Source organism: Bos mutus, chromosome 19 (genome assembly GCF_027580195.1).
Source record: "Bos mutus isolate GX-2022 chromosome 19, NWIPB_WYAK_1.1, whole genome shotgun sequence".
Taxonomy (NCBI): Eukaryota; Metazoa; Chordata; class Mammalia; order Artiodactyla; family Bovidae; genus Bos; species Bos mutus.
The window spans coordinates 38,353,696-38,372,582 of NC_091635.1; the positions used below are offsets into that span (position 1 = coordinate 38,353,696).

The following is an 18,887-nucleotide window of genomic DNA, read 5'->3' on the forward strand; positions in this document are numbered from 1 at the left end:
CATCAAAATTTTAAAACTTCTGTTCATCAATGACGCTATTAAGACAGGAGTGAGCTTGTATCTAGAATATGTAAAGAATGCCTACAGGAAGACAAACAACCCCATTTTAAAGGGGTAGGAGGGACAGAGGAACCGTAAGAATGGTCCACAAGCATGTGAGAAAGTGTTCAATGTCATTAGTCATCGGACAAATGCAAATCAAAGCCACAATGAAATACCCTCTCCCTACACTCCCACCCAAGCGGCTAAAATTAAACAGACTAACAATGGCAAATGTTGACAAGGATGTGAAGCAGTCAGAGCTCTCATAATGCTGCTGGTGGGGACATAAAATGGTACAACCACCTGGCCAAAAGTTTGGTGACTTCCTATAAAGTTAAACATTCACCTCCCCTTTGACCCAGCCGTTTCCCACTAGATATTTACCTAAGAGAAATGAAAACACGTGTCCAGAACAAAACGTATACCAGAATAGTCAAAGCATCTGGCTATTCATTACAGCTCAAAGCTGGAAACAACCCAAAGGTCCCTCAACAGAATAAACCAAGTGTGCTATATTCATACAGTGGGGCTAAAAGGAACAAACTGCGGATACGCTCTACAGCGTGGGCGGATCTCACAGATACTATGCTGAGCTGGACGCAAGCACGTGCAGGCTACATGTGATCTCTTTTAAATTCAGTTCTAGAGCAGGTGAAAACTAATTTACATTGGGGAAAAAAAAATCCCAGAACACTGGTTGCTTCCCAAGGGCGGGTGGTTGGGATCGACTAAAGAAGGGACATGATAGAATGTTCTGGGGGACCAAAAAGAGCCTACATCTGAGTCAGAGTATGGGTCCTATGGGTGTACTCATTAATAACAGTGCACAGTTAAGACTCATGCATTTCAATGTATGTAAACTTTTTAAAAATCTGGTTACACCTAAAGTCATTTGCAAGAAGGAAACCCAAAAGAGATGGGATATGTGTATATGTGTAACTGGTTCACTTTGCTGTACAGGAGAAAATAACACAATATTGTAAAGCAATTATACTCCATCAAGAGGGAGGGGACATATGTATACCCATGGCTGATTCATGTTGATGTATGACAGAAACCAACTCAATATTATAAACCAATTATCCTCTAATTAAAATAAATAAATTTTTAAAAAACTAAAAAAAGAAAAAGACAACTATACTCCAATAAAAATTTTAAAAATAAAGAAAAAATTTTAAAACAGAATGTCTTTGAGAAGGGAAAAAAGAAATGTAGGCTAGCTGGCCTTAAAACAATGAACAAAATCAGGTCCAATACACACACGTGCACACGTGATGGTGGGTTCATGCAGGTGGCGTGCACACACATCCCCCAGCTCGCTAAGCCTCCAAGGCGCACCCCCGACAGGTGCAGAGCCAGGAAGCCCCCTGTCACATGTGCACTGCCCTCGGGCTCCCCTGCCCACTGCACGAAATCAGAGGCCTCCTGGGAAGTGGTTCCTGAGAGGATGGCATCTGGACCAGCAACATAAACAGGGTCCGTGTGGAGACCAGGGACAGCCCTCCCAGGAGGGACAGCCCTCCCAGGAGCGCCAGCGAGAAAGCCAGCTGAACTCCTGGGAGGCGGTCGCAGCTGGGATGGGGAATGCAAGTCCCGACTATCATGCCCCCCACCCCACCCAGGGCTTTCTTAAGGAGGGGGAACCAAATCCCTGCCGCTGTTCTTGAGCCCTTCCTGCCCCACCCCAGAGGGGTCCCAACCCTTCCCACAAAGGCCCCCTCACCTCGCCACACAAACGTGGCGGATCTGATGGGACCTGACACCCCTCACTCAATCCTGACAGAGAGGTGTGGTCTCTTTTCAGAGTGAGAACAGAAGACAAGGGGCAGGAACCAGGGGCAAAGAAAGAGCTGACATCGGGCCTGGGGCTGGGCTCCAAGCTGGAAAAGAAACCCCAGCACCCACACCCCCACCACCCAGGAGAGAGGGTGGCTAGTGGGCAGTTCGTGAGGGCGGGAGGCAGAGACCCAACACAGCCCTGCCCACAGGAAACGCAGGAAGTGCAAAGAAGGCTCCTCTGACGTCCACTTTCTTCCCCACCTCTGGGGACTTCACGCCTGCCTGACACACCGCTGGGGTTTTGAGGGATGCAAAACAAAGAGCCAGGGGACAAAGCAGGAGCGTGACTTTCTGCTCCCCCAACAGCGGGCACTCAGGCCTCCTTGTTGTCTTCGGGAAAGGGGAAGGTTTTGGGGTGGAGGAGGCTGCCCTCAGACTAGCAAAGAGAGGGACAGAGGAGGCTAAGCGAGGGTCACCTCCCAGACTAGGCCTGGTGGGGCTCCAGAGACGAGTGCGACAATTCGGATCAAGGTCACACCAAGGCCCCGGCATCACCACCCTCAACAGAACGCCCGTGCACTTACTGCGAGCTAGAAAAGAATCAGGAGGGTCAACCCCACCCTCTTCAAGCCCAAAAGGTTGTTCTACGGTCATTCCTGGGGCGGGGGGTCGACCAACCCCCGTGCTAGACATTAGGGTCCCTTCCAAACTCCCCCACCGGCCTCCCTGCGAAGCCATCCTCACTCCTCTCCCCCACTGAGAAGCCACTGGACTCACTGCAGCGTGCCACATGCTGAGCCATATGGCTTCTTCTGCTCAGTTAAGGCCTCCCAAAGACAGCAGGTTCTTTGAGGGACAAGGACGGTGGCCTTGGTTTGACCCCATGGGGTCTGGCACAGCGCAGGAGATACACATGGCTCTCCTGAGTGCCGGGTGATCCATTTGGGTATGAAAACTGGATCATAAAAAACGTGAGCCTGGAAACGATGCACTGCATTCCCAGGAAGACAGCCCCCAGCCCTTCTCCCAGCCCACCCTACACCATCCACAGTTTGAATTCTGGCTGGGAACTGGGCTCACATTCTGCCCATCTGCTCAGCATTTCTTTGGTGGCTTTTTCTCAGTTTCATATTAGCAAGGGAAAAAAAAAAAACAACCTTGAAAACCACAACACAAAGAGGTAGGGGAGGGGCAGAGAGGACCCCTTGGAGCAGGCATGCCAGTTGGGGGAAGGGATCTGCAGGGTGCTTCTCAGGCTGGAGGCCAGCTTCTGCTCCATCAGGCCCTTTCCAGTCGGGGGAGCAACTAGAGGAGGGTTGTCCCTGGTGTGTGGGGTGGGATGAGAGCATTGTATCAAAAATGGTTTGTGTCTTAGAACTGAACTGACTCTATGGCCATAGAAGGAAGACAGCTATCTTCAGTGGGACCTTGGGGAAGTCATTTCCCACCTCCTGGCCTCCAACTTACCTGGAAAGGAAATGGATCACCACCCCTGAGATTTTGTGACTCCCAAGCTAATCAACACCAAAGGGGTTTCCCTGCCACCCCTGCCCCAAGCCTGCAGTGCCAGGAAACCAAGTCAGACCCTCCTCCCCTGTCCAGATGCTGGCAGGGCTGGGGGCTGATGGAACTCCAGAGCCAGTGACCCCCTGGAGAGAGTCCAGCCTCCACCCCGTGGTGTCCCAGACCTCAGTGTCTGGGCTCAATCCCACCCTGCAGAGGACATCGCAGGTGGGAGCCCAGGTCCTCACAGCTGACTCCACGTGGAACTGATGGGGAGGGAGGAGGCTTCAGTCCATATATCAAAGAACACATATATCCGGGCTTAATTTAGAAAAGTGCCTGATGGTAGAGGAGACTCAAGCAAAACCAGAGGCGTGGAAGGTAAGTGCCTGCTCCTCCAACCAGGATCCCAGTATCATCAACACATCATAAACATCTACCAGATGGACTTTCCTGGTGGTGCAGTGGATAAGAATCCGCCTGCCAATGCAGGAGACACAGGTTCGATGCCTGGGCCAGGAAGATCCCACAGGCCGCAGAGCAACTAAGCCTGTGAGCCACAACTACTAAGCCGTGCTCCGAAGCCTCAAGCCGCAGCTACTGAGCCAGTGAGCTGCAACTCCTGAAGCCCATGCTCCGCAACAAGAGAAGCCATGGCAATGAGAAGCCTGCTCACAAAGAGCAGCAACAAAGAGCAGCCCCACTCGCTGCAACTAGAGAAAGTCCACAAAAAGCAACAAACACCCAGTGCAGCACAAAGTAAAAACAAATAAAATTATTTTTTTAAAAAAACCATCCACCAGAATCAGGGACCCACAGAACGGGATGCAACTGCTGCCCTGAACTCAATGCTGGGATGCATCGGGCCAGCAGCATGGCTTGGTAAGGGCAGTCCCCAGATGGCTGCTCCCCCTGCGCTGAGAAGACGAGACATAAGTGAGCATTGTAGTTCTGAGTAGCCGCCAGACCACTAACCCAGATCTGCCTGTCCCTCCCACCATGTCTCCAGCCTCCTCCGCACCAGCCTTCAACTTGGGGAGGCCACCCCAGGAATCTCTCATCGGCTGGCTCCATTCTCTCCCTGGAGAGTTCACCCACCCGTCCACCCCCAGCTTCAATTCCCCTGTCAGCAAAAATAACTCCGCGTTTTTACCTCCAGTCACACCCTTCTTCTGAGCCTGGCCCGCAAATACCCAGCTGCTCACTGACACCCTCATTGATGTCTCAGGCTTGTCCAACTCAGCACGTGGAACTTAAGCCCTCATTCTCTCTCCCGGGGCACTCCCTCTCAGAGAATGGCTGTAACATTTATGCAGTTGCTCCAAACCTGGGGCCTTCCTTGCCCCCTACCTCACCCCCAAATTCTCACATCTCACCACATAGGAAATGTGAGATCTGACCACTTCTGAACAACCTCACGGGCCCCTCAGAGTCAGGCCGCCATCCTCTCCCCACTGGACTCCTGCAGTGGCCTCCCAGCCCACCCCACTTCCACTCTGCTCCCTCCCACACAAGCCAGGGTGACTCTTCAAAAGCCATCATACTCCTCAGACTAAAATCTTCAATGACTTCAGCGCCTCTAGTTAGGATAAAGCCCCAATTGTTTTTTCCTTTATTTAAAATATTTATTTATTTGGCCGCTCCAAGTCTTAGTTGTGATGTATGGGATCCAGGAACCGCCTGCCAATGCAGGAGATGTAAGAGATGCGGGTTTGATCCCTGGGTTGGGAAGATCCCCTGGAGGAGGACATGGGAACCCACTCCAGTATCCTTGCCTGGAGAATCCCCATGGACAGAGGAGCCTGGCGGGCGGGCTACAGTCCATGGGGTCTCAAGGAGTCAGACATGACTGACTAAGCACAGACCAGTATGTGAGCACAGAGATGAGCATCCCACACCCAGTTCTGCAGAGCAAGGGGTTGAAACTGAGAATGGTGACCCGTTTCAGTATTGCCCTGTGCAAACAAGCCACCCCGACACCTGGTTCAGATGCCAGCACTGTGACTAGGCAGATGAAGATGGTCTGGATTTCAGTGCCCCTGGATACCCCCACCAGGAGGAGAGGAGAGCTGTCCTAGGTGGGCCCTGCACCCCACCCACTCCTGAATTCCTAATTCCACCAGGACGCAGGCTCTGACTGTCATTCCAGGATAGCTCTGTGCATGGTGGGCATTCAAAGTGGGATGGTAATGGGAAGATGGCTTTTATCTACTTCCTTTGAAGGTATCACTTTGCAACAGATTGGGTCAGGGAAGATGGGGTACAACAGGGACTCACAGGAAAGAGATACCTAATTATTTCCCTGTGAGTCACTGCCTAGCAGAGCCTCAGGAGTGGGGCAGTGGCTGGCCTAGATGTCCCCTCAGCTGCCTCAGGAGGCAGGTGACTTCTTCAGAGCTGGTCATCACCTGGCAAAGGGTGAGGGAAGGAGGGAGGCGCAGTGCTGCCTAGAGAGCAATACTGGATGAGCCAAAGTTCCCCCTGAGGGCCAGCCCAGGCACATGTGGCCACCTGGCCAGGAAGACTGGCTGACAGAAGGGTGGGGGAGCTCAGTGTGGGGAGGATGAGGCCCCTCGGGGTCCTGGGACGCAATTTCCCACGAAAGAAACTTGCGAATGAAGTGCTAACAGGAGAATTACAGGTTCCCCAGAACCGCCAGGGCAATCCTCCCATAGAGACTGGGGTGACAGAGCTACCTAGGAGGGCCAGTCAGAGGCAGGTTGACCAGCATACAAGAGTCATCCAAGTCCCAGGAGGGTCCCAGCCCACAGGACCCCTCCTTCCCCACCCCCAGGCAGCCCTTCTGAGAAGGTGACCCCATAAGGCACCCGGCCACATTCTGAGTGTCCCCGTGTAAGTGCCCCGCCTGGGCCCCTTGCTCCAGAATCTACAGCTCCACAAGGCCCCTCCCTAATCACCAGGCATCCTGCCCACCGCAGTCAACCAGTCTAGTTCCTCACCGCCCCCTGACACCCCTGTATCTCACAGTCACACCTTCCTCCCGCACTGGTTATCTCAAGTGGACACTGCATCCAGAGGTGCGGGGAGGCTCCATGGCCCCCACGGAGGGGACAGAAGCAGCTGGGCCTGGGGCCAAAGTAAGAGGGCTCCCCCCTGCCCCCCTCAACGTCCCCTCCCCACTTACCAGCCCGAAGCCTCTTACCTTCATGGTGGGAGGCGCCGTGAGAGGAGGGGACAATGGCCGGTCTGGGAGGGTCACATCCGAGCTGTTGGCCAGCTCTTGCTTCCTGTGAGGAGACCACAGAACACGTAAGAGGTCAGAAGTGAGCAGGGGCCTGTCTGCACCTCCTCCCTCTCCTCTATCAGCAGCTAGGCTTAAGGACACAGGCTGAGATGTGCAGAAAATAGAGTCAGTGTGCTTCTTGGCTGGGATGCACTCAAATCTAAGGCAGAGCTTACTCCCAGAGAGATCCCCTGCACCCACAGCATCAGTGTCACTTGTTAGAAAGACACATTCTCAGATGCACACCACACTCTCCAATGGCGGGGCCCAGGAATCTGTTTTAACAAGCTCTCCAGGTGACTGTGATGCTGAGGTCTGAGTGCCATGAGGCTAAAGAGACATGGGACTGGGAAGGAAAAAAAGAAGAGGGGGTAAACATTTTCAATTCATCCTCCCTGGGGGGCCCACTGTCCCTAAACACACACACATCCTGGTCAGACAGCTGACTTTGAAAAGACAGGGCTGCCTGCTGTGTAAGCTGCAGGTAAGACTTATTTTAGTCCATGTGGGCTAGGACCATGGAGAGGCAGCTAAACAGAGTTGTGTCTCCATGACAACACAATTGCGACAAGTCCGCTGCTCTCACACGCTCCCCACTTTCCATCTGGCCCTTGCTGGTGACCAGGGAGTGCTGGTTGACAGTCCAATCAGCAGGGAGAGTGTGTGCCATGGATAAGCCTTAGGAGCGACGGTTACACAACAGGGCCAGCTGGGCAGAACTGGGGGCCTCCCCGGACAAGGGACTCTGCTGTCCAGGACATACCCCGGCTATCTCCTAGGACGGTACTAAGAGCCGAAGGAGACTGGACTGAGCCACAAAGCCCCCAGTTCTGCAACTGTTTCCTTCTCTAGAGCCCCACCCTGACACAGCCAGGAGTCAGACCCTAACCTGGTCTCACTTAAATGACCAAAGGACGCCCACCGCCACCTGGAGAAAACGCTTCTGAACTTTGTTCCAGTCCATGTCCTGCCAAAGGGGTGACAGCTCCAACCCCGAGTCCCCTTCATGAGAGCAGCCACATTCCCTACAGAGCCCCGCCCTCCATCTTTCCAGAGGAAACCCTGGCCCCGGGGCTCAGACACCAGCCCAGGCCGGCCCTCTCAGCCAGGCAAGCCCAGGTCCCCTGGCACATCCCCCACCCATCCCCGAAGCCCGTCCTCCAGGATGCCAGGTAAGCAGGCTGAGTGAACAGCTGGCTTCGCAGAGGATCCTTGTGACCCTGTTAACCTCATCCCTGCCAATCTCCCTTTCTGCTCCTCCATCTGCCTTCCTTCCTCCTTTCTTCCTGGACCTGGGGCTCACGCTGATAATTGGAGAGCGGGGTCCCCTCCCTCCTGATCCAGACTGTAACTAGGGCAAGAACCAAAGGGCCAACATTCAACACCCGTGTCTGTGCACGCACACGCTCACACACAATGGAACGGACGCAGCTCCTTCTGCTGCTCAGAGCCACCAGCCTCCCCTTCCTTTTAAGGCCTTAGGTGTTACCATTGTGGACAGTGCCCTCCTGCTCTGGCCCTCGCCTGCCTGTGGATCCAACAGAGCTGGGTTGGGAACAAGCTCGCTTCCTCCAGCCACTCTACCCTCTCCAAGCAGCCCCTGCTCCCCCTCAATGGGCCTGAGCCCCAAGAGGGAAAGGAAAGAAGAGGAAGGATGCTCAGGGAAGACGAGCATCACCCTCAGATCCCCTGAGATGGAGATGGACAGGGCAGCTCCTTGGTGGGACAGGCAGCCTGGAAAGGAGAACCATGCAAGGAAGGGAGGGGAGTCAAGCTGCCAGTCCGAGTCTACAGGATTGTGTGAGGTCAGCTGAGGACCCCTGGCTCACTCTGCTGGAGATGGTTTGTGGGCACACTTGACCAACTGCCACCCTGGTTCTCCAGAAACAAACCCTAGAGCAGAGCCATGCAAGCAGGTTTTTAATATCAGTGGTCAGGGGACCCTTTATACACAGTCACACTATGCAGTTCTCTCCGTACGTTGGGAACCAGAGCAGATAAGATTATCACCTGGGTCTCTGAACTCCAGGCAAAGGGCTCCATACCCAACCCTGGTGGGCTGAGTCCCTTTCCCATGTGTTAGGTGCTCAGTCACGTCCAACTCTTCATGACCCCTCAGACTATAACCCGCCAGGCTTCTCCGTCCATGGAATTCTCCAGGCAAGGATACTGGAGTGGGTTGTCATTTCCTTCTCCAGGGGATCTTCCCAACCCAGAGATTGAACCCGGGTCTCCTGCATTGCAGGTGGATTCTTTACCACCTGAGCCGCCAGGGAAGCCTTCCTCTCCCCTGAGCCAGCCTGTTCTCCCTGGACAAGTCTCCAGGGAGTGGTGAGGACTATTAGGTGGGGAGCACAGGGCATCTGCCAGTGTGATTTCCCAAATGATGCCTAGAGCTGGAAGCTGCTGGAGCAGGAAGGAGCATCCGTGGCTATCAGCCTCTTGTGAGCTCCAGGGCGCCATTCCAGACTCCAGAAGGAACACCTGGCTGGGCAGAAGGCATGACCACTGCCCTCAAAAAGATCAGAACCCAGAGCACATCGGCGCCGATGGCTACAAATTAGAATCTACCCGCCTTGGTACCTAGATGGCTTGGAGTGGCTCTTATGGGAGGGGACGGGCCACATTGCACCAACCCTACTCTCCACTCCAGCTCTCCCTCTAGGAGCCAAAGTATGTATTTAAGAGCTAACTGCCTGTTACATAGTGAAGTAAGTCAGAAAGAGAAAAACAAATATATATTAACGCAAATATGTGGAATCTAGAAAAATGGTACCAATGAGTCTATTTACAGGACAGGAATAGAGACACAGACATAGAGAGCAGACTTGTGGACACAGTGTGGGAAGGAGAGGGTGAGACGAACTGAGAGCGCAGCACTGACACATATACACTCAGTTCCATTCAGTCGCTCAGTCGTGTCTGACTCTGCGACCCCATGAATCGCAGCACGCCAGGCTTCCCTGTCCATCACCAACTCCTGGAGTTCACCCAAACCCACGTCCACTGAGTCAGTGATGCCATCCAGCCATCTCATCCTCTGTCGTCCCCCTCTCCTCCTGCCCCCAATCCATTACCATACATAAAACAGATAGCTAGTGGGAAGCTGATGGATAACACGGGGACCTCGATTCAGTGCTCTGTGAAGACCTAGAGGGGCGAGATGCGGTGGGCATGGGAGGGAGGTTCCAGAGGGAGGGGACATGTGTACACTTACGGCTGATTCACACTGTTGTAAGGCAGAAACCAACACAACACTGCAAAGCAACTATCCTCCAAAAACAGGGACAAATAACAAGTGCTAGTGAGGGGCTGAACTGTGAACTCAAAGATATTTTCAAGTCTTAACCCACAAGTGAACGTGACTTTGTTTCGAAATAGGGTCTTTGCCCACTCCAGTACTCTTGCTTCAAAAATCCCATGGACAGAGGAGCCTGGTGGGCTGCGGTCCATGGGGTCGCTAAGAGTCACGACCAAGCGACTTCACTTTCACTTTTCGCTTTCATGCACTGGAGAAGGAAATGGCAACCCATTCCAGTGTTCTTGCCTGGAGAATCCCAGGGACGGGGGAGCCTGGTGGGCTGCCATCTATGGGGTCGCACAGGGTCAGACATGACTGAAGCAACTTAGCAGCAGCGGCAGCAGGGTCTTTGCAGATGTAGTGAAGTTAAGCTGAGGTCATTAGCCTGACTCCTTAATTCAATATGACCAGTATACTTAGAAGAGGAGAAGGTGGCCACAAGAAGACACAGACATACGGGGAGATGCCATGTGACAACAGGGACAGAGGCTGAAGTGAAGCAGCTGGAACTCCAAGAGTTGCCAAGGACTGCAGACCACCATGAGAAGCTAGAAGAGCCAAGGAAGGATTCTTCCCCGGAGGCTTCAGGAGGCGCATGGCCCCACTGACACCTTGATTTCGGATTTCTAATCTCTGGAACTGAAATGAATATCTGTTGTTTTAAACTGCCTGGCCTGTAGTACTCGGTTAGAGCAGCCCCCAGAAACAAATACACTGCCCAAGCTCCACGTCCTAGCCTTGGCTTTGTAACCGGAGGACCAAAAACAAAGAGCGTGAAATCCCTGCTTCAGCCTCAGTCCCCTTGCTATGGTCAGCTGGGCTCAACCTGGTCCTGCCCCAGCCTTCACCACCAATGGCATCTGTGTGTGAGCCACCCTTCCAAGGACAGCCAGGCCCAGCCTCACCACCAGCTGGTGCTAAGATAAGGCAGAGTAAGAACACGGTGCTCAGTGCAATTCCAGCCCTTTCTCAGGCAAACATATCACACAGACCAGGTGGTGAAAGTGACATGATTATATCAAGCGATAACCTTGAATTTGTTCTAATGTACAATAAGCCAAAGGTAAACTATTAGCAGAAGTGGTATCCTCACTATTCTTTGTAATGACTTTCTTGTAACCCACAGTGATCTTGACACGTGTCATGGCAGTGAGGTTGAAAACTGCCTCTCCAGCCAAGCCAGCTCACAGGCAGCCCTAAGGTGGTAGGGTCCCAGACCCACAAAGGGACCCACAAGAGGCGGGGTTGGTGATGGAGGCAGAGGAGGGAAGGAGGGACATTTCATGCGCAGCTAAAAGAGAAGGGTGGTGAGAGCAGGTGTGAACGGGCGGGTCAGGAGAACCTCTAGGGGTCCTGGAGATGTTGCCCACTTAGCATCCCCCTGCCCAGAGCTGCCTGGTCCTCTACTTTGGGATTCTTTTCCCAGCTGGGAAGGCTCAGGGAGACCCAGGGAAGGGGGGGGTCCTAGCTGGCTTTGTGCTGTGCTTTGTCACTTAGTCGTGTCCAACTCTTTGCAATCCCATGGACGGTAGCCCACCAGGTTCCTCTGTCCATGGGGATTCTCCAGGCAAGAATATTGGAGTGGGTTGCCATGCCCTCCTCCAGGGGATCTTCCCAACCCAGGTCTCCCACATGGCAAGGGGATTCTTTACTGACTGAGCCACCAGGGAGGCCCTAGCTGGCTTCACTCAAATGTAAGTCTCAGGAGGAAATGCTCAAAGAGCCAGGAGAGGAAGAGGAGAAACCACAGGGATGATTCACCCAGATAGGGCTGGTCACGGGGAACTGGGCAGAGCCCCCCAGGCCAAGGGCCCCCAGGTCCTCGCCTCTGGCCTCCAGTGGCCCTGCCCCTGACCATCTGTAGCCACTGCAGTTCGCCTCTCCCACATTTCTATGAAAAGCGACCTACACTAAAAATCAAGAGATTCCCAGGCTCAAGTTTGTCTCTACCTGCTACCCCACTGTGTGACCTTGGTGAAGTTACCTCATCTCTCTGTGCCCCACTTCCTTCCTCTGCAAAGATGAGGTGAGAATGTTCTGACGCATTAAACACACATGCGTGTGCATGCTAAGTCGCTTCAGTCGTGTCTGACCATGCGACCCTGTGGACTGTAGCCCACCAGGCTCCTTTGTCCATGGGATTCTCCAGGCAAGAATACTGGAGTGGGTTGCCATAATGGCTGCGAAATAAAATAGGGAGTCCTATACAAATGGAGACCATTATTACTATAATTCATACAATGGTGATCAGGTTACTAAGTGAAAAGACAGAAGCAAGGGTCCAGGGCTATTTACACATCTTTGAAAACATCTCTGGCATCTCAAATAAGCACCAGTTCTAGCCCCGGGGATCTACCACCAGGGTCATAACCATCGGTTAATAATCAACAACAGGGAAAAAAAAAACCCTGTAGCGGCAGGTAGCTCTGAGGCCAGGTTTAAGCCCTCCCCCTGGCACAGGGCTTCTCCCAAACCAACATACTTCCTTGTCGGCATCAACCACTACTCCAGCTCCACAGCCCCCCTCCCAGGTTCCATCCTGGTTTCTCTTGCTTTCCAAATAGCCAACCTAGAGAGATGCAGACAGCTGGCTGCTATGCGGAGCTTCCCAGGAAAATCAAACCAAAGGCAATGATACACTTTATCACAAAATAGATGAAAATAACTCAAGCACCATTAGCGGAAGAATGAACAACCAAAACACGGTCCTTCCGCACTGTGGAATATTACTCAGCCATAAAAAGGAGTGAAGCACTGATCCATACTATGACATGGACGGACCTCAAAGGCACGCTAACTAACAGGAACCAGAAACAAAAAGCCACCCGTTGCACAATTCCATTTATAGGAAATGTCTAAAATAGGCAAATCCAGAGACAGAAAGCAGATGAGTAGTTGCAAGGGTCGGGGCAAAAGGAGAAGGGATGGGGAGGCTCTGCTCATGGGTACAGGGTTTCTTCTTTGAGGTGATAAAAATGTCCAGGAACTATGCAGTGGGGATGGTTGCAGAGCTTTGTGAAAATACTAAAAATCACTGAATCGCACACTTTAAAAGGATGAATTTCATGGAATATAAATTATATTTCAATTTTTTTAGAAAGAAATAAGAGTGAAGAGGCTGAATGGGCTCCATTTCGGTCACTTCTCCTGCTTAATTTTCTTCTCTGGCTGCCTTTTGATGGCCCCGGGGCCCCAGACGGTATGCAGATTCTAGCTTTCTGGCCATGCTAAAGACGCTGAGTATGGTTTCCTGACCAGTCCCACCTACTGAAAGCAATGCTTCTCTCCCCATTCCCAGCATCCTTCAGTACTGATTCTTGCAACACAGTGCTTAACACCTTAGGAGAGAGTTTTAGAGTTCCAACTTTTCACACTCCCACATCTTGCATAACCAACTAGACCATAAACAATAGGAAATAACATAACACAAACTTTTTCAAAAACTTCCAGAGAAATCATCGTAAGAAGAAGACACAATGGAAAGAAAAGGGAATTAGAAGCCAGGACTGGCTCCCACCAGCTCTAACCCTGACAAACTGGAAACCTCAGTCTTGGTATCTATTTTCCTCTCTACAGAACAAGCAGGCTAACTCCAACTCCTGTTCGCTCCACAGGACTCGGAAAATTGCACTCAACTCCTCAGTATGACTAGAGTCTTAGTCTTTCGTACTGGCAGAAAACCGCGTGGTCACTGGACAAGCCAGGCCGAGTGGGGAGACGAACAGAGACCAGGCTAGGTGTGGGCTGGGGGTCCCTGCCCAGAGGAATCCACTTTGCTGTCTGCAGAGACCCAAGGTCAGTGGCACAATCATGTAGCCCTCATTCCAGTGACCAGCAGTGCTGGGGAGTCCCCGTGGTTGGGAAACATGTCTGAGAACTTCTGTCCATCATGGCAGGATAGCCTGGCAGATACTGGAGTAGAGGGTCAGGCTCCAACCTCAAGGGAGGCAGGGAGGCCGTGTGCACAGTGAACCTACATGGGGGGCATTCTAGCCCAATAGACCTGGATCTGCATTCCAGCACCACCCCTGGCATGCTGTGTGGGTTTGACCAGGTTACTTCGCCTGACCCCACCTCAGCTTCCTCATCTGTAAAATGGTATAATATTTGCCCCCTTGGATGGTTTGAATAAGGCCTGGAAAGCACTTAGCTCAGCACGTGGTCCATGGCAAAAACATAATTCCTGGCCACCAATGTCGTTGCCAAAGCTGCCCTCAGTTGAGTCAGAGGAATGGCCTTGGGTGGGCGGAGCACCAAGGCAGAGAGTCAATTAGAGGGCAGAGAGGGGGCAGGCGGGCCTGCTTCAAACCTGGGGGAACCTGGAGGCGCGTCCAGCCACGGTGTGTGCACCTCCAGGTCAAGCACAAGGCTTGATTCCAAGGCCCTGGGGCACAGGCTGGAGGTGAGGATGTTACTGTTTGCGCTGTGCTGAGGCTGATGTAGAAGGGGACAAGGACGCCAGCCCAGCAGAACAGGCCGGGGGCAGAGGGAGGGAAGCAGGTACAGGATTCAGGAATGAGAGGCTCCAACTGGTGGAGAGGCTGAGTCCCCATCCCCCTCTGAGAGCCCCTTGGGAAAGAGCAGGTGTTGCTCACCTGTCAGCACCTGGCAGGCTGGCTTTAGTGACACATCCCATCCCTGGGCATACTCTGAGAAGAGCCAGGAGAGTCAAGCACACCTCTGGACTTTTGAAGATGTAAAACTCCCCCAGGGAGTACAACACTCACTTCATCCCACGGTGCCCATCCAACCCCAGGGTCCATGCAGAGACCAGCAACCCAGGGAGAAACTAAGAGAAGCTACCCTACCACTTAATCATGGTGACAAGGACTCTGAGGCCCAAAGAGGCAGAAGGAGATGCCCAAGTCCCATGGCCAGCCTCTCTCTTCTTCTGGGAAGAGGCACGGCTCCCCAGTCCCCTTAGCACGAGTGTGGGAGGTGAGCAGGTCACATCTCAGGAAGAACCCGAGGAACCAAACATTGTTGGTTCCTGGACAAACATTTGTAAAGGACGAGTGCCAGGGCCCTGTGCGAGGTGAGGGGCTGAGCAGGGGCCCCGGAGATGCTGGTGTGCGGGTGTGCAGGAGGTGTGCCCGGTGTGACTCAACCACAGGCCCGCCACGTGGGACCAGGGGAAGCCTGGGCAAAGCTCCCTGCGTGCAGCTGCAGGGAACATGCTGGCTTCTCTCTGGGCATGTAGGGAGAGGATGGCACTGCTCTTTCCAGGAGGCCTGTGAATCCCTGCATTGAGCCAGTGGTAGGAGAAAGGGCAGGCGCCAAGACGAACACACGACAGGGCAAACCAGCCATGAGGATCGGCCATGGCTCCCGGCCGGCGGGGGTGGGTGACGCAGCCTCCCTCCACCCCGGCATGACAGCTCAGCGCTGATGGACCAACCCGCCCACACGGGCAAACCTCCACACTCCTGGGAAAACATGCCTTTACTGAACAGACAAGCTTTAGACCCGACTGGTGCCGGCGGGTTCACGCATGAGTAAGCAGAGACTCAGAGGGGTTCTGTGTGGGCCTGAGGCTCACGGAGCCAGAAAATTGGAGAGTTGGGCCTCCACCCCAAGATCTCCGACTCCATTTCCATGGCTCCTCCCGGTCACAAAGGGAAAGCCAGCTCTGCCCAGCCCAAGATCTATAATCTGAAAGGAGAACACGGGCCAGCACCTTCCATGGCCTTTAAGCTTGAGCTCCTGTGAACCAAAGGTGGGTTGTGTGTCAGTGCGGGTGGTGAGGTCAGGATTATTTACAAGCATCTGAGAAGACAATCCAGGCGGGAGAAGTGAAAATGCAGAAGCCATCCTGAAGGCCCAGCGCACCCACGTGAAAGACCCTTCTGCCAAATGTGCGCTGTAGGTTACAGGTTAAAACAGACATAGAACAAAGTGCTGTGGGGACACTGGGAAGAGGGGGCCAGGTCTCCTTGGGAGATCAGCTAAGGTAACGGAGGAGGTGACAGCCGAGCCAGACCTGGAGGGAAGAGCCAGCATCTGCCTGGGAAAGAAAGAGAAAGGAGAAAGGCCCTGAACAGAGGCACAGAGGAGGGGAAGCCAAGAGACTATGGAGCCTCAGAAGAAACACACCGCTGGCGCTTAGCATAAGTGCATAAGGCCCCCATAAAGGAAGAGTGAAAACCAGCAAGCAGTCCTTGGGGCTTATCATCTACGGGGTACTGTTGAAAATGACCCACATATCCTTTCTCACTTCATACTAACAAAACCCTCTGCAGCAAATATCATTAACCCCACTTCACAGATGGAGAAACTGAGACTCTGAGAGGTTAAATTACTCGCCCAGGGTCCCAGAGCAGGGAAGCAGCAAAGCTTAGACCCACGCAGTCTGGATCCACAGTCCACGATGTATACCACTGTGCCAACCAGACTGCCTGCAAAAGCGGCAGCCCACTCATGAAGAACATTCTCAGTACACTTGCTCAGAGTTGGGGGCACGCCTCCCTGCGGGCACCCAAGGTGATCTGGGGCACTCTTTATTGCAACTGTCCCTTATTGACCTTTTACACTGACCTTCTACTTGTGGCAGGCCACCCTAATCTTCCTTTTATGGTAGTGACATAACGTTGCCTTCTAAAACGAGTTCATTCAAGATTTTAAAACTAAGCCAGTCAAGGCAACTAGTGAGTAACAGATACAGGTGTCACACTGACATGCAGAAGCAGTGAAGGTGGTTTGGGAAACAGGCACTGAGCAATCTGAACTCTGCCTCATGGGTAGAGGGGAGCGTGGAGGTGGAAGGCAGGCGGCTGCCCTGCAGGGCTTTGCTGGAGGGCTCCAGGGAGCAGAGGAGGACGCAGTGACCGGAAGGGGAGGGGCGCAGGGAGGACCAGAGTGGGAGGGGCTCCACTCTGCTTACAGTCACAAAAAAGAAATGAAAGGGTCGTATACATCAGGATTTCAGAAGCAAAGTGAAGAGCACCTGGTGACTGAGAAAAGAAGGAAGAGACAGCCGAAAATGTGCAAAGACTTGGGTAGCAGAGAACTGAATGAGTGATGCTTCACGACACAGATGGAGGAGGAGAGCTGGGTTTGCAGAGGCGGAAGATAAAGCATCCATTCTGTAGCTCAGGAGCCCCTGGGAGCCCCAGGTTAGATCAGAAAAGAAGTGCAGCCTAAACAGAGAGACAGGTGTAAGGAGAACAGAGGCAGAGGCCACAGGAGGAGAGGAGGCCCCCAGGGAGGACAAGCAGGGCTGAAAAGGCAAAAAGAACAGAAGCCCTCAGCAGGACAGCAAAGGAGAGGTGAGAGGGAGGACCATGCCCAGATGGAGTTTGAAAGCCAAGGGAAGGGCAAGTGCCAAGGAGGCAATGGTGGGCAAGTCACCCCGTCATCCAAGAGGCTCTATTTCCAAAGCACGGAGGAGATAATCTACCTGCCGTGTCATCCCGCCCCTCACACACTGCATCACTTGAAAACTGCTGAGTGAGCAGCTGCCCTCACGTGGTCAGCGGTTCTGCTTGGCGCTGCCTGGTCTCAACTGAGGGAGCTACATCATGGTCACAGCAAAGGCAGCCAGCTCACAAGGTCATGGCCCCAGACAGCTTCAGAATCAAAATCATAAAGCCATGGAGTCACAAAGGCACAGAATATCAGCATTTCCCAAGCAGTGAGTATTTCTTGACCCAGATAAGCAAGTTCATGGGTGCTTATTTCATGACTCAGTTTGGACACAGGACAGTATCACAGTAAAAAATAATTTTTAAGCAGTTCTCTCTCACTTCTTTTAGGACAGATGGACAGAAATATGGATATAGATGTAGAGATGGAGGCAGATATACTCTTTTTTAACTCTTTATTTTGTATTGGGTATAGCTGATCAACAATGCTGTGATCGTTTCAGGTGAAGAGCAAAGGGACTCACCACACATATACATGTATCCATTCTCCCCTGAACTCCCTTCCCATCCAGGCTGCCACATAACATTAAGTAGAGTTCCATGCATTATACAAGAGGTCCTTGTTGGTTATCCATTTTAAATATAGCACAGTGTACACGTCCATCCCAAACTCAGTAACTATCCCTTCGCCCTCATCCTTTCCCCTGGTAACCATAAGTTCATTCTCTAAGTCTGTTGAATCTCTTCCTGTTTAATAAATTCATTTGTATCATTTCTTTTTAGATTCCACATATATGGGTTATCACATGATATTTCTCCTTCCTGAGACAGATATACTCTTAAGCCTGCTGAGACTTTATGATGAACATATCAGACTGACCACATGCATTTATTTAGCTTCCCCTTAAAAAATGTGAAATGACAAAAGCAAATGCAACAGAAGAGGAAAATCCAGCCCAGAAGAGATTACAAGTTCCTGGAAGAAGGATGGGGGATGGATGACCTGGGCTAATGTCTGAAACTTGAAACACAAAGTCTTTGGACCCCAACCTTTCACTTCCTCACCAACCACATGACCTCATCAGCTGCCACCACCATGAGAAACTGAACCATCCCTGAGAAAAGACAACATCTGAGTTCCCCCAGTGGAAAGGGCAGCTTGCTACCCAGTTATCACCCTGCATGGAAGCCCCCAGGTGGCATGCCAGCCCAAATACACAGGGCTTCTAACCCACTTTCAGTACCTCACTTTGACGACCGAGGTACAGATCAGGATGGCTAGACTTTTGAGGAAGTCCCCCAACACAAGCAAGAGACATCCAAATAAACAAGTGGAACCTGAAAAAAACAAGGCAAGGAACCAATGGAAACTTCCAAATACGCTGTAAAGCAGTAGTCTCAGCCATCAGACGAGAGTTCATGTGCACAACACAAGGAAAGAATGCTATAAAGATGGAATGATCAGGAAAGAAAGAAATCTTAGAAAAGAGAAATATGATTGGAAGGCTAAGTTGAGGAAGCCTTCCAAAAAGTAGGACAAAAAGATAAAAATATAGAAAGTAAAAGAGAAAGTGTAAAAACATCAGAGGATCCGATACCTTCCCAAAAGGAAGAGGAAAATAGAAGAGCGGAGTTGTGGCAGCTAGTCTCCAAAGGT

At 52.3% G+C, this 18,887-nt stretch overlaps 1 protein-coding gene across 4 annotated transcripts in view; it reads right to left on the reverse strand.

Annotated features, from left to right (window-relative positions):
* Positions 1-18,887, reverse strand: part of RAP1GAP2 (RAP1 GTPase activating protein 2) — a 216,497-nt gene that overhangs the window by 99,171 nt on the left and 98,439 nt on the right. For all 4 annotated transcript variants that reach the window (XM_070390219.1, XM_070390218.1, XM_070390220.1 and 1 more), the window contains one exon: positions 6,488-6,572. In XM_070390219.1, coding sequence (XP_070246320.1) covers positions 6,488-6,572 — 85 coding nt within the window. The remainder of the gene's footprint in view (positions 1-6,487; positions 6,573-18,887) is intronic.